Source organism: Eubalaena glacialis, chromosome 1 (assembly GCF_028564815.1).
Source record: "Eubalaena glacialis isolate mEubGla1 chromosome 1, mEubGla1.1.hap2.+ XY, whole genome shotgun sequence".
NCBI lineage: Eukaryota > Metazoa > Chordata > Mammalia > Artiodactyla > Balaenidae > Eubalaena > Eubalaena glacialis.
In genome coordinates this window covers 178,671,027-178,686,368 of record NC_083716.1, presented here as the reverse complement: position 1 = coordinate 178,686,368, position 15,342 = coordinate 178,671,027, and the positions used below count along the sequence as shown (strand labels likewise).

Below are 15,342 nucleotides of genomic sequence, written 5' to 3'. Positions count from 1 at the left end.
CCAGTGGGTGGACTTCTGTGGTATAAGTGTTCTCCAATCTGTGAGTCACCCACCCAGCAGTTATGGGATTTGATTTTACTGTGATTGCACCCCTCCTACCATCTCATTGTGGCTTTTCCTTTGTCTTTGGATGTGGGGTATCTTTTTTGGTGAGTTCCAGTGTCTTCCTGTCAATGATTGTCCAGTAGCTAGTTGTGATTCTGGTGTTCTCGCAAGAGGGAGTGAGAGCACGTCCTTCTACTCCGCCATCTTGGTGAAATCCACTATGTTTTTTACTTTGGGACATGCAAAGTTTTCTTGGAAGGAATAGAAAAATAATAACTGTAAATAGAAAAATTAGATAATTTTCACTTCACCAAAATTAGACACTTCTGCTTGTCAAACATTATGAAGAAAATGGAAAAAAATATCAGAGCCTTGGAGCAAATGCTCTTCTTATCTGTCTGTCTATCTATCTCTCTCTCTCTCTGTCTATCTATCTATCTGTCTATCTATCATCTGACAATGACTGTTTCTGATGTAATAGCAGGATCAGAAAAAAATTGGAAGTACTGATGATACTTGAAAGTACATTATCAGGAGTATACTTATAATAGAAACCAGATTCCAGGGACCTAAGGAGGATAGGGTTATAAATCACTAGTTCAAGGAAAGGATTAAATGGTAATATTAATAGCACGAAATTCAAGCAAAAGTTTTTTTGTTTTTGTTTTTTCTTTTTTAAAGACATATAAATGAGGCAGGAGGAGGCAGGGAGGGACAAGATGCAAGAGAGAGGGGGGGATACATGCAAATGCAAGATTCCTTGAATATCAAAAAGGAATGGGATCAAAAGCAAGAACTGAAGGCTTTAGCTTTTTGAAGGTAGCTACCGTTTTGTCTAAGATGGAAGAATGAGGAATGGCCAGGGAAGATATATGCAGGTACAGGAATGCTAATAAACATGGAAGGGTGGCCATTATCCATGTAGTCCTCTATCCAGATGAAGATGGAAGGTAATGAAGGGAATTTTAAAGGGTAAGATTTATAGTAATAGCTCTTAACCTTTAGGAGAGGAATGTCAGGGTACATGGAAGTGGTCTAGTGTAATTTATAAATGCTCCACATGTGATTCTGAATTCTGATAATATCCTCCCTGTTCCCTTTGAGAACCAATCATTTATGTCAGTTCTAAGGTTTTATCAGTGCTTTAGTTTGCATAGTAGCAGTTACAGGAGGGCACTCATTTTTCCCCCTTAATTTTCAGGGTTATTGTTTAATAATAGATGTTACCTCAGTTATCTGCTTGATATATGTGTGTGTTTTCTGTCTGTCTGATAGAAACTGAAAAGTATCTACTGTACAAAAAATTTTGGGGATGTGACAGTAATAAGAGTCTTCCCAGTTTAAAATTAGTCAGATAAAGTATATATAAGCAATAATACCACTTAGTGCCAAAATTCTGTATCAGCTTAGAATAGGGAGATTGCATTATGAGAAGTGGTATTTTTCAAGCTATGGACCTGGGTCCATTAATGGCTCATGAAATCAGTTTAACAGCTCACAATCAGTGTTTTTCCTTTTTAATGGACTAGAATAGACTAGAAAATATTGGCGTGTACTGCATACAGTAAGAAATATTTGTGGAACTTTTAATATATGTATGTATGTGTGTACTGATTTGGGTGAAAATATATTTCTTAATGTAGATTGCAGTCAAAAGTATTGGAAATCCACCATCACCATAGATTATTTTGATAAATAAGTGTGGACATTATAAAAATCTTTAAGTCCTTACTTTCATCTGTTTTTAGAATTCACTAAGTTTATATTTACATCTCAACTAATTACATACACATATTTTGTGATGTGTGTATATAAATACATATATATGTATGTGCGTGTACTTTTTTTGTTTGTTTTTTTATCTTAATAGGTGCAATGGATGAGCTTCATAGTCTGGATCCAAGAAGGCAAGAATTATTGGAAGCTAGATTTACAGGAGTTGCAAGTGGGAGCACTGGGAGCACGGGCAGTTGCAGTGTTGGAGCTAAAGTGAGTAAAATTGTAATCTTTGACATTTTTTCCTTGTATTAAATGATATAAAATATGTTTTGTAAAGGATCCCTACATACGTACTTAACAGCAAATTATACTTACTATAATTTTTATAATGTGTAGAAAAAAATCCATTGTTTTTATACCTGATTCCTAGTATAGCATAATATATTTTGGGGCATTACGTTATAAGATAGCATAACAGGTTTCAGGGGTAAAAAGGAGTTTGGTAGATTGTACTGCCTTTCTCCCATTTACATAATTTTTACCTCTCCTGTCCTTTGTTTTTGATTCTTCCTTGCCCCATCACCCACGTTTCTATTGTGTATGTTCCTATCTGTACATTAATCCACTGCTGCTCACTGCTGCGTAAAATTAATAGTGTATCTGTTGGGCCTTCCAGTGGTAGATATCAGGTTGTCTCCAACTCTCCACTACCTCACACTGCAGTGAATTTCTTGTAATTGTTCCCTTATGGAACTTTGTGAGCATTTGTTTAGAATATATTCCCAAGAGCAGAATTGATAAGGCATAGGGTATGTATAGATTTAAATTGAATAAACAGTGCAAGATTGCTATTCAGAACAGTTGTATAAAACTAATAAAACTAACCTGCACTCTCAGCAGATTAGTTTTGTACAACTGTTTCTATATCTCCATATCCCAGAAACACTTGGCATCATCCAGATTCCTCATTTTTGATAGTCCAGTTGGTACAAAATAATGTATCTTTGTCTTACTTGTACCACCAATTATTTTGAGCATTTGTTCAATGCTTGTTAGCTCTTTGGGAGTCTTATAAATTGTTCCAGTTCTTTGCCTATTTTTCTGTCAGAATTACTTTCTTTTTCAAACTGATTTTCCCATGTTCCTTGTATATTCTACATATTTATTCCATGTTGATTACATACAGTGCAAATAACTTTTGCCATTTTGTCATGTCTGTTAACTTTGTTCATGGTATCCATCATTGTACAGAACTATTTAATTTTGTTGTATTCAAACTCACCAATTTTTTTGCTTTATGGTCTGTACCTAAGAAAAACAGTCGTCACCATTAACCATCTGGGTCAAATAGACCTTTTTGCTATGTTTATATTTTGTTATTTTACTAATTTACAACAATAAGAATAAAACTATAATGAAAAACAACTTTATTAGAAATTTTATATGAATTTAAACATACTTAAAAATCTCTTTGTATCAAGTAAATCTTGGTGCACAAACATCATAAAAGATGAAGCATATTGTTATGTGTCCTTTGAGCATAATGAAATGGTCCAGGTTCTTGTTGCAGAATATTGTATGGTGAAGTCCTTCAGTTGAATGACTTAACTGATGAGAATACCATGTTTCCCTTTTTTTTTCCCCTTAGAAATGTATTGTCCAATTCATTGATTCTTGAATTTGTGAAAATTCATCTAGGATACTGTCATTTGAAGACTCAGATTTCATTTATATAGTCAGTGTCACCATCATCAGTTTTAGGTGCTGTTATCTCTTTGTATTTATTTTCTGATTTGTCTAATAATTATAAATTGTCTTCTTCTGTCATTTTCTTCTCTTGATTATCTTAAGTGGAAAATGAAAATTTCTTAATTCCCAGCTGGAGTCAAATGAAAGCTAAAATCAGACTACAAAGATGGTTTCTTAGTCATTTATACGTTTTTGAAAGATGATGTGGTACTTTGGGCAAGGCAAGAAGATAACTAAAAGATCAAAATTTGACTATTGCATCGTCCTTTTAGGTGATTTAATCTGTGTTGTTTTTCTATTTCTACTATAATAAATTATCACCAAGTTGCTCAAAACAGTACAGATTTATTATCTTACAGTTCTGTAGCATCAGAAGTCTGACACCGCTCTCATTGGGCTAAAATCAAGGTGTCTGCAAGGCTGCATTCCTTTCTGTGGGCTCTAGGGAAGGATCTTTTTGCCTTGCCTTTTCCAGCTTTGAGAGGCTGCCTGCATTCCTTGGCTGGTGGTTTCCTTCCTCCATCTTCAAAGGCAGCAATGTTGTATCTCTCTTACAGTTCTTTGGCAGTCATATGTTTTGGACCATAGCCTAGAAGGTTCTTCACTTTTAAGTACTCATGTGATTAGATTGGACCCACGCCAATTTGGATAAGCTGGTATAATTTCCCCAATTCAAAATTCTTATCCTTAATCACATCTGCAAGTCCCTTTTGCCATGTAAAATAACATTCACAGATTCTGGTGTTTAGGGCATGGACATCACTGGGAGGCCAATATTTTGCCTATCATACCATCATTCTTCCATTTTCTTTTTATTTTAGTGGTTTTTCTTTGTATTAGCATAGTTGGGAATAATTGATGAACAGTGATAAGTAATGATGAGTTCCTAGGATGGTATAATAACAAAATATAGGAAAAATAAGATCAGTAAGATCCCATAATGTATTGTAGATTGATGAAAGGCCAGTGGACATCTGGTAATTAATTGCAAGCTAGAATGTGTTTTATTCTATTAAAAATAAATCTTATTTTTATTCTATGGATGATCTCTAAGAAAGAATAAAAGTCCTGAAATATTAATTATTACAAACAGAATTACTTGAAAAAGAAGCTAAAAAACTAAAATTGGGTCCAGTGGACTCTGATGGTATTCTAAAAGTTAAATACTTCTTCCCCACCCCTGAGGCACAAAGATATTCTACAGCTCCTTCTATTAATTGTACAGTTTTACTTTTATATTTACTCTTTAGTCCGAGGCCTTATCTTTTACATAGTATTGATAGAGATTGAGTTTTATTTTTCTCCATGTAGTAAACCAGTTTTCTCCACAATGCTTCTTAAATTATCCATATTTTCCCACTGACTTGTGCTGGCACCTGTATCATATATTAAGTTGCCATGTGTATATACCAGTCTGTGTCTGAGATTTCTTTAATGTTCCGGTGGTCTCTCTGTGTTCTTGTGCCAGTATCACATAAAAAAGAATACAGTTGTATTTTGGTATGTCTTCTTTATATGGTAGAGCAAGTCTCTCCTTTAATCTTCTTTTATAAGGTTGACTTAATTATTTATGGATCTTTATTCCCTCATATAAAATTTGAGCATCTCTTTATTTGCTTGTTAGCATTTGGGGATTATTCTTCTGTAATAACTTATTTGTATCTTTTTCCTTAAAAGATTCAAATGGAATTTTTATTCTGAATGCATTGAATTTATAGATTAATTTTGGGAGTACTGAAATCTATAAGATTAGGTTGTCCCATCCAAGTACATGAAATGTCTTTCCATTCGTTCAGTTCTCTCTGTAGAGTTCTTAAGAATTCTTGGCTAGTTTTTATGAATTTTGGGGGCTTATTCCTGGATACTTTAAAGTTTTTGTGGCTGAAATATTATTTATTATATTTTCTAGTTGGCTATTGCTGACCTAGGGTTTTTTTTTATTTTTATAGGCTGGTCTTGTATGTAGCAGTCTTGCTTTTGGTCTCTTATTGGTTGTACTACTCTGTTGATTCTCTAGGTTTCTCTAAGAGAAATAGTTATGTTCCCCCAATTTTTAATTTTTTTTTTATATTGGTCATGAGCTTCAGTACTATGTCTTGTTGAGAAGGAATCATCTAAAGTTTCTCCATTAAGTGTAGTGTTTGTTATGGGTTTTGTGTATATAACCATGACCAAATTACAGAAGAACTTTTCTATTACTGGTTAGTTAAGACGTTTTTGTTTGTTTCTAAAATAATAAGTATAACAAATTTAAAAAAAAATGTTGAAGTTTGCATTGCTGTGATAAACCCTACTTGGTTATGATACACTGTTTTATTTATTTATTTATTTTTGGCTATGTTGGGTCTTCGTTGCTGCACATGGGCTTTTCCCTAGTTGTGGCGAGCAGGGGCTACTCTTCATTGCGGCGTGCGGGCTTTTCACTGCGGTGGCTTCTCTTGTTGTGGAGCACGGGCTCCAGGCGTGCGGGCTTCAGTAGTTGCGGCATGTGGGCTCAGTAGTTGTGGCTCGTGGGCTCTAGAACACAGGCTCAGTAGTTGTGGTGCACGGGCTTAGTTGCTCTGCGGCATGTGGGATCTTCCCGTACCAGGGCTCGAACCCACGTCCCCTGCATTGGCAGGCAGATTCTTAACCACTGTGCCACCAGGGAAGTCCCTGATACACTATTTTAAAAAATACTTTATTAGGGGACTTCCCTGGTGGTCCAGTGGTAAAGAATCTGCCTTCCAGTGCAGGGGACGCGAGTTCGATCTCTGGTCGGGGAACTAAGATCCCACATGCTGTGGGGCAAATAAGCCCACGCGCCACAACTACTGAGCTTGCGCACCTCAACGAGAGAGCCTGCATGCCGCAAACTACAGAGCCCATGTGCTCTGGAGCATGCACGCCACAACTAGAGAGAGAAAACCCTCACGCCACAACTAGAGAGAAGCCCACGCAGTGCAACGATGTCCTGACGCAGCCAAAAGAATAAAGATAAATAAATAAATATTAAAAAATACTTTTGGATTTAATACATGATTAACTATTTTAGTTAGGATTTTTACATATATGCTTATAAGAGAAATAGATGCAGAGACCTGAAGAGTAATAATTTAGTGAGTTTTGACAAATGTGTACACTCGTAGTAATCCATGTTCCTTTTAAGATACAGAACATTTTCATCACTCTACCTTGTCTGTTTTATAAAACAGTGTCACACTAGCCCCATAAAATGAACTGCTGCTGCTTTCACTATTTTCAATTTTTTCAACATCCTGTATGTTGTAGAAAATGTTCATGGGAAAATGAGTAGACATTTACCTGTAAAACTGTCTTGGCCTGGGGTTTGTTGCAAGGAAGGTCTTTCACATTTAAATTTCTTTAATATTACTTAGTTTATTAATCTATTTCAATTAAGCTTTTCAAACTTATTAGTGTATGGTTATAACACTTTAAAAAATCTCCTTTGTTATTTCATTTCTGTTTATTCTTTCAGTTCTCCTTTTCTGTTCATTCTTGCCAGAGCTCTGACTAATCAAAGAAACAGATATTGGTTTTAATCTATTTCACTTTTTTTTTTCCCATTGATTTCTGTCATCATAATTTACTTGTTACTTTGGATTTGCTCCGTGGCTCTTCTTCCAGCTATTGAGTTGAATGAATTAGATTATTTATTTATTTATATAGAGACAGAATTAACATATGATAAAATGTATAGATTTTAAGTGTTTGGTTATGAGAGCCCCCCCCCCCATGGTTTTTATTAAGTTATGTATAATTTACATAGGGTAAAATTCACCCCTTTTAATCATATAGTTCTGCTATAAGTTTTGTGAATGTATACAATTGTGTAACTCCCACCACAATTAAGATATAAAATAGTTCCCAAAATACTCCCCAGTGTCCTTTTGCACTCTACCCCTTTAGCTTGCCTCTGGCAACCACCGATCTGTTTTCTGTTTTTATAGTTTTGCCTTTGCAAGCATGTCATATAAATGGGGTAAGTATTGTAAATATGTAGCCTTTTGAGTCTGACTTTTTATAAGTTAGCATAATGCATTTCTTTGAGATTCATCCATGTTGTTGTAATGTTACCAATAGTTACTTTTTATTGTTGAATAGTATCCTATTGTATAAAATATACAATTTTTAAAAAAAATTTTATTGAAATATAGTTGATTTACAATATTGTGTTTCAGATGTACAGCAAAGTGGTTCAGTTATACATACATATATATGTATATATATATTCTTTTTTAGATTCTTTTCTATTATATGTTATTATAAGATATTGAGTATAGTTTCCTATGCTATACAGTAGGTCCTTGTTGATTATCTATTTTTTATATAGTAGTGTGTAAAAGTATACCACAGTTCTTTTTAATCCATTTCTTCTAGATAAGGAACATTTAGGTTACTTTCAGTATTTTAAGAATTACAGATAAAGCTACTGTAAACATTTGTATATTCCCTCCTCTTAGATTATTAGTTATTTTGAGCTATTCTTTTGTTACAGACTTATAATTTATTGCATTACATTTTGAAAATACAGTTCGTATGGCATCAATCCTGAAATGTGCCCTGTTTTATAAACATTTCATATCTAATAGCTCCTAATTGTATTTGTTCAGATCTTAGGTATCTCCTTGTATTGTTGGCTTGAGCTATCTTTTTCTGAGGGAAGTATTTTTAAATCTTTAACTGTGATTATTGATGTATACATTTCAGCTTTATTCATTTCAGCTTGTAGTTTATCAGTTTTTGCTTGATGTATTTTGAGGCTATATTTTTACATGCATATATCTTCTTTTCGTTTCATGACTATATAATTTTTTAAAAATATTTGTTTTTTCAAATCTTAAGAATACTATCCTCAACTTTCTTTTGGTTCATATTGTCTTAGGTATATGTTTTTCTGTTCTTTAATTTTTATTGTTTTTAAGTGTGTTTCTTGTAGACAACATGTCAACTTTTTTTGACGGAATATGAGCATTTTTATCTCTTAAATGGTGGGTTTTACTCCATTGTACTTATAATTATTTTTATTTTCTGACTTGGTTCTGCCATCTGTTGGCTGATATCTTCTAATCGTACTTGACTTTTATTCCCTTCTACTCGTTGCTTTCCGTTGGACAAATGGAGTTTTTCCTGATGTTTTAAAGTTACATATTCTAGTTTTAGTTTTATGATGACACTCTATACCCATTTATTTATTTCTGTTCTCTCAAACTGATATTTATGCATTCCTGCAGGGTCTCCCCTCCTCCCCCCAGTTTTTTTGTTTTTTTTTAAACAACTTTTTACTTTGAAAAAAATACTATACCTTTAGAAAAATTGAAAATATTTTACAAAGAATACTTGTATACTCTTTATCTAGATTTAAGAAATATAAGTATTTTTGCCAATTTTATGCTTATGTATACATACACAACTCTACCATCTCTCTCTAGTGTCACTGTGGTCTCTGTGCTGAATGTGAACAGACCTTTTCAAAGAGCCCTGCTTCATTTTAGTGGGGAATGGTACTTAGGAACCAAGCTAGGTATGTTTATTGTTATGTGGCAGTCTCTTAGAAGAATGTTACCTAATGTAGAAGGAATATAGAATCAGAAAATCAACACAGTATTTCCTAGTATAATTATTGATTAAGGTAAGGATCATCAATGGATGCTAAAACCATTTAGTAAAATGTTTTGGAGAACAGTGTTTTACAAGGTCTCAAAGTTTCACTCTATAGATTAGTTATTAATTATAAAAGAGAAAATATGCCTTTAAAAAGGAGAGATTTGTTGGTCACCACCATAATAAGTAAGGTCAAGCTTTGCATTGGCAGTGTCACAGAGAGCCTGACATTATATGTATCCTGAGGGTGATGCAATAGGAAGAACACTCATCACCTGTAGTTTTCATGCTGCAAATGTTTGATTTGAATTTAATCATGAGGAAATACTCCTGGGACATCCTGCTGGCCTGGACTCTTTAAAGTATTCAGTGCCACGAAGAACAAAGGGAAGCAGAGGGACTGTTCTAGGTTGGATGAGACGAAAGAGACTTAGTAGCCAAATGCAATGTGTGAATCCGTGGGTTCTAATTTGCTCCTGGATTGGGAGAAAAACAGTTTTAAAGGACATTTTTGAGACAACAGGAGAAATTTGAGTATGGACTGTATGTTGGATGATGATATTGAATTAATGTTGGTTTTACTGTTCTTTTGGGGGTAAGCTTGTATTTTAAAAATATTCATTTAAATTTAAAAACAAATGTAGGCCCGCGCGCAGCAATGATGACCCAACGCAGCCATAAATAAATAAATAAATAAATAAAGGTAAAGCTTACAGAATGTAACATAGTGGTGAGCAATGACTCTTACAGTGTTTTTATTTAAATTGATGGTGATGATGTGCCTGTGAAATGCAGTATCAGTAGGGGCAAATTTTAATAATAGTGACACCAGGAGTTTGTAATGTGGAAATAAAAGCATTCGAAGGATCATATTTCTGATAGTGATCATGCTCTGGGAGAAGAGGAACAGGGGTGAACGGTAAGAAAATCATCTAGGACTACAGAATAATTCATTAAGATTTGATTTGTCTATAGAGAAGAATAGGGTTATATGTTTGCTAAAAGTAAGAAAGTAATAAGCACAAGCAACAGAGATACTATACATAGAACTTTTAAATTACTGTGATAGGGTGTAGGAGGAGGAACAAAAAGAAACTTAGTCTAATAAAAGTGAGGAAGACAGAAAGAGGAAACAAAAATATTCTATTTTTACCTGCGATTATATAATATGGAAGAAATAAAGCCAAGTATATATTATGATAATAAATGAGAATCCATCTTCAGGCTGTTGACAGGAAACATCCCCCCAAAATGACAAAGATTGGAAGTAACTGGAAAGAAAATAGTTCAGACAATCATAAAGTAAAAGAAAGTAGAATTAAATACAAATTTGCAATCAGTTTCTCCCCAACTTCAGACCCTTCCAAAGACTTCCCATCACATTTAAAATAAAATTCAGTACTCTAAGTAGACCTTCTGATCTAGCTCTAGACTACCCTATTCAACTAATAACTGTCCCACTACTGCAGTCACACTGATTTATTTGCCATTTGCCTCAAACACACTTCTCTCTCACTGCATTCAAGTTTCTGCTCAAATGTCACCTCTTTAGAGCGGCATTCTGTGACTGCTCTATGTATAGGTATGATACCTATACCACTCTCCCTTTCTCTACTTAGTTTTTTTAAAGTACTTATTGGTTCCTTATATATTACTAAATATTTATATGTTTGTTTATTGTCTGTTTCCCTTCTTGTAACGTAAACTTCATGAGCACTTGGACCTAAGTCTTTTTTTTTTCACTGCTATATCCCTAGCATCTACAGCAATGCTAAGGCCCTCAATAATTATTTTTGAATGCATGAATGAGTATCAAATGAAACAGTCTTCAAAACCAAAAGCCTGAATGAAACAAAGGTAGATACTTTTTAAGGACTAAGCATCCACAAAAAAGATAAGACAGTTATAAACTTTTATATAGCAAACAGTTCTAAAAATACATGGTAAATTTATTAAAATACAGCTATATTGAGGGATTTTAATATAATTCTGGATTTTGACTGTTCAAACATATAAAAGAGCAAGGCTATACAGGATTTGCACAATATGATTATATGCTTGATTTGATAGATACACACAATCAATACTCTTTATTCAACTTATTTGTGACTTCAAAACCAATACTTACATTGCTTTTGCTGGTCATTCACGGGCCTGTGCATATGCAGAGTGGTGAAAAATTTGAGTCGCCTGAGGCTGAATAAAGTGGCACTCTGCCTACATTTTCAGCTCTCATACTGTAAACAAGTATTCTTTTCTCAGTTTACTTAATGCCATGTTTTTCACATTTTTGTGCTTTTTGTTGGTAGTTTTACTGTTTAAAATAGCCCCTCAGGGTGGTAGTCAAGTGTTATCTAGTGTTCTAAGCACAAGAGGACTGTGATGTGCCTTAGGGGGAAAATATGCTTGTTAGATTAGCTTCATTCAGGCATGAGTTAGTGTTGTTGGCCATGAATTCAATGTGAATGAATCGACAGTACATATTAAACAAGGGGTCTTTAAACAGAAACACACTTTTATATAAAACAAGGTTATGGGGACTTTCCTGGTGGTCCAGTGGTTGAGAATCTGCCTTCCAATGCAGGGGACGTGGGTTCGATCCCTGGTCTAGGAACTAAGATCCCACACGCTGCGCGGCAACTAAACCTGTGTGCCACAACTAGACAGCCCTCACGCCACAACTAGAGAGAAGCCCACAATGGAGACCCAGCACAGCCAAGATATATATATAAAAAAACAAAAAACAAAACAAGGTTATGTGTTGATCAGTTGATGAACTTGTGATGAGAAGCCTGCAGGAACCTAATCCTGTATTTCCCTTAGCATCAAGGATTCACCATTTGCTAATTCAGTGTTCATAGCTGATAACAAAAATTGGAAGAGAAAGAACTGATATTCTGTCATATGCCACTTCTCTTCTCTTATCCCAAGCCTACTTCACCTGTTTATTTTACTTGCCACAGATCCTTGTGGCATGAGTTTGTGGCTCTGTTGCAGGAATACAGATAGAAGGTAAAGGTAAATGTTATAAATTGTACTGATGTAAAGTTATAGTGTAGCTATCATGTTGGGAGAAGGAGGAAATGTAAAGATTTATTTTATTTTACATATTAAGGAGTCATGCACAGTTTAAAGTTAAAGAATAAAAAAGTTTTTTTATTATTTGAAGTGAAAGTAACTGAAGATTTGAAAATAAAAATAGGAAGAAAGGGAAGTTGTGATGCCAGTGAGCTAAGTTCTTCATCTTTTATGGCAAGGTCAATAAAGAATTATTGAAATGTAGTACATCCAGTGGAATACTCTGCACCTGTTTGAAAGAAAGGAAGTAACAAAGGAAAAGGGGAATGAAGAAGCTATCTATGTATTGATTTGGAATTTTTCCAACATAAAGAGAAAAGAAAGCAATGTGGGACAGTCTGCATAACGTTATCTTTTGAGTAAGAAGGGAGGAATCAATGAACGTATATTTAATTTGTTAGTGTAGACATACAGCCTTAGAAAGATGATAAGAAATGAACTGAAGTAGTTTGTTTGCATTACCTATTGAAAATTTTAATTAAAAACAACTTTTTAAAAAAGTGGTTGCCTCTCGGACTTCCCTGGTGGTGCAGTGGTTAAGAATCCACCTGCCAATACAGGGGACATGGGTTCGAGCCCTGGTTCGGGAGGATCCCACATGCCGCAGAGCAGCTAAGCCCATGCACCACAACTACTGAGGCTGCGCTGTAGAGCCTGTGAGCCACAACTACTGAGCCTGAGTGCCACAACTACTGAAGCCCATGCGCCTAGAGCCTGTGCTCCACAACAAAGAGAAGCCACCGCAATGAGAAGCCCGCGCACTGCAAGGAAGAGTAGCCCCCACTCGCCGCAACTAGAGAAAGCCCGTGCTCAGCAATGAAGACCCAACGCAGCCAAAAATAAGAAATTAATTAATTAATTTAATTAAATTAAGTTAAATTAAAAAAAAAAGTTGTTGCCTCTGAATAGTAGGACTGATATGGGAGGGAAATATTTATATTTCTGTAATGAAATTTTTTCTATGTGCCTGTGTTGCTTTTATATTTTAAAAAATGTCTCATGAATGTTTGCAAAAGAAAAAACAACTCTATTCTCTGCTTTGAAGGCTTCAAAAGTCTATGAGTGTGTGCTTGCATGTGCACATACTGTATGTCTGAATGTATAAGTGATTATGTACTAGATTTTGTCACACTCCCCCCCCCAACTGTGCTCCCTTTTCCTCAATAACTTGAAACTTTTTATATTGAGATATAATTCACATACCATAAAATTGACCCTTTTAAGGTGTACTTTTCAGTGGTTTCTGGTATATCACAAAGCTGTGCAGCCATCACCACTAATTCCAGAATATTTTTATCACCCCAAAAAGAAATCTTATAAACATTCACAGCAGCTCCTCATTCCCCTGCTTTCCTACCCTACACTTCATCCCCTGGCAACCACTAGTCTACTTTCTGTCTCTATGGATTTTTCTCTTCTGAACATTTCATATAAATGGCATCATAGTACGTAGCATTTTGTGTCTGGCTTTTTTCACCTGGCATAATATTTTCAAGGTTCATGAATGTTGTAGTATGTATTAATACTTCATTTCTTTTTATGACTGAATGTTTCATTGTATTGATGTGTGTCACATTTTGTATATCCATTCATCAGTTGGTGAACATTTGGGTTGTTTCCATTTTTTGACATGAATAATGCTGCTGTGAACACTGATACAAGTTTTTGTGTAGACATATGTTTTCAGTTCTCTTAGTTATGTACCAAGGAGTAGAATTACATCACTGTGATATTGACACAGGAAAGGAAAATAGACCAATGGAACAGAATAGAGTCCAGCAGCAGAGCCTTTCATATATAGTAACTTGATACATGACAAAGGTGACACAGCAGTGCAGTGGGGAAAGGGTTGTCTTTTATAATAGATGATGCTGGATCAATTGGATAGCCACATTGGGAAAAAACAACAACAACTCGACCTTCATTTCTTGCCATGATAGAAAAATCAATTCCAAGTGACTGTAGATCTAAATATGAAAAATAATAAAGCTTTAATAAGAATAATGACAGATATCATAAATAGGTCACAAAAGGCTCTAGCCATAAAGGAAACCATTTGATAAATGAAACTGTGTTCAAATTATACCAATGTATGAGTGAAAAGACCAAGTCATAGAGGATTCATACCAAGGATATGTAAAGAATTCCTACAGATCAAGAAGGAAAAGACACACAATCCATGGTCAGAGTTTTAAAAGCCAACTTGTCCTACCAAGCCTATGATGAAAATTAGTAGAAGCATGCCCCATTCTTTTAACCCTACATTTATCCTTCATAGAGGCAGTCCTTCTCACCTGTAGCTTTTTATTATACTATATGTGTTTTGTTTTATTTATGTCTGTATTTCTAAGTAAGACTATTATAGTTCTTTGTCTTTTTTTTTTTTCAGTTTTAGATATTTATTGACTTCCTGTTATAGAAGATGAGGCGTTAACTCTTAAATGATCCAACCCTCTACCGCTGTAGAAATACTCAAACTTCCCTGACCCTATCCTGATTTAGAAATATTTTAGTTTTGGGTTAGGTCATTATTTCATTGTTTATGTTATGACTAAATTTTATTCACAGCATGAGATTCCATGATTATGTTTCTTTTGTACAACTTTTTGTTTTTCCTAGAGTTGATTTATTTCTTTAGTTTGTTAGTGTTCAGTGTAAGCATCCATATAATCTCCAGCAGAGGTGTGTAAACCTCTCATTTTCAAATGTAAATTTATTTATTTTATTCTTATATTTCTGTAGACATACCCCTGAAATCTTCCATTCTTCCATTCTTATCTAGGCTACTAGTTACTCTCTGTTTCTTCTGGGTGCCTGTCATCCTGGAATCCCTCTTCTTTATCATCATGGAAATTCCTTTTGTGTCTGTCCCGTTTTTGAGCTCCTGTTTCTTGTATGCCATATTTTCCTCTTTCTTGGTTTATTCTTCTGTTTTGGTGGAGCAGATTCTCTAGTCACTTCCTGAGAAAAGGTAAATGGGTAGTCAGATTTTTGAGACCTTGCATATTCTCCTCTTCCCACGTGGTTGTTAGTTTGGGTGTAGAATTCTAGGTTGGAAATCATTTTAACAGAATTTTGAAGGCATTGTTCCATTGCTTTCTAGCTTCCAGTGTTACTCCTGAGCACTCCAGTGCCATTCTCATTCCT

General features: G+C 34.7%; 1 protein-coding gene across 5 annotated transcripts in view; it reads left to right on the top strand.

Annotated features, from left to right (window-relative positions):
• The window catches only part of TLK1 (tousled like kinase 1), a 150,690-nt gene that overhangs the window by 40,228 nt on the left and 95,120 nt on the right, over positions 1-15,342 (top strand). Inside the window, exon 2 of one of the 5 annotated variants that reach the window (XM_061184746.1) lies at positions 1,916-2,034. The exons of 3 other annotated variants lie outside the window; for them this stretch is intronic. In XM_061184746.1, the coding sequence (XP_061040729.1) occupies positions 1,916-2,034 (119 nt within the window). Of the gene's footprint in view, positions 1-1,915; positions 2,035-15,342 lie in introns of those variants that run through there. One more of the 5 variants, XM_061184773.1, reaches the window with a different exon arrangement.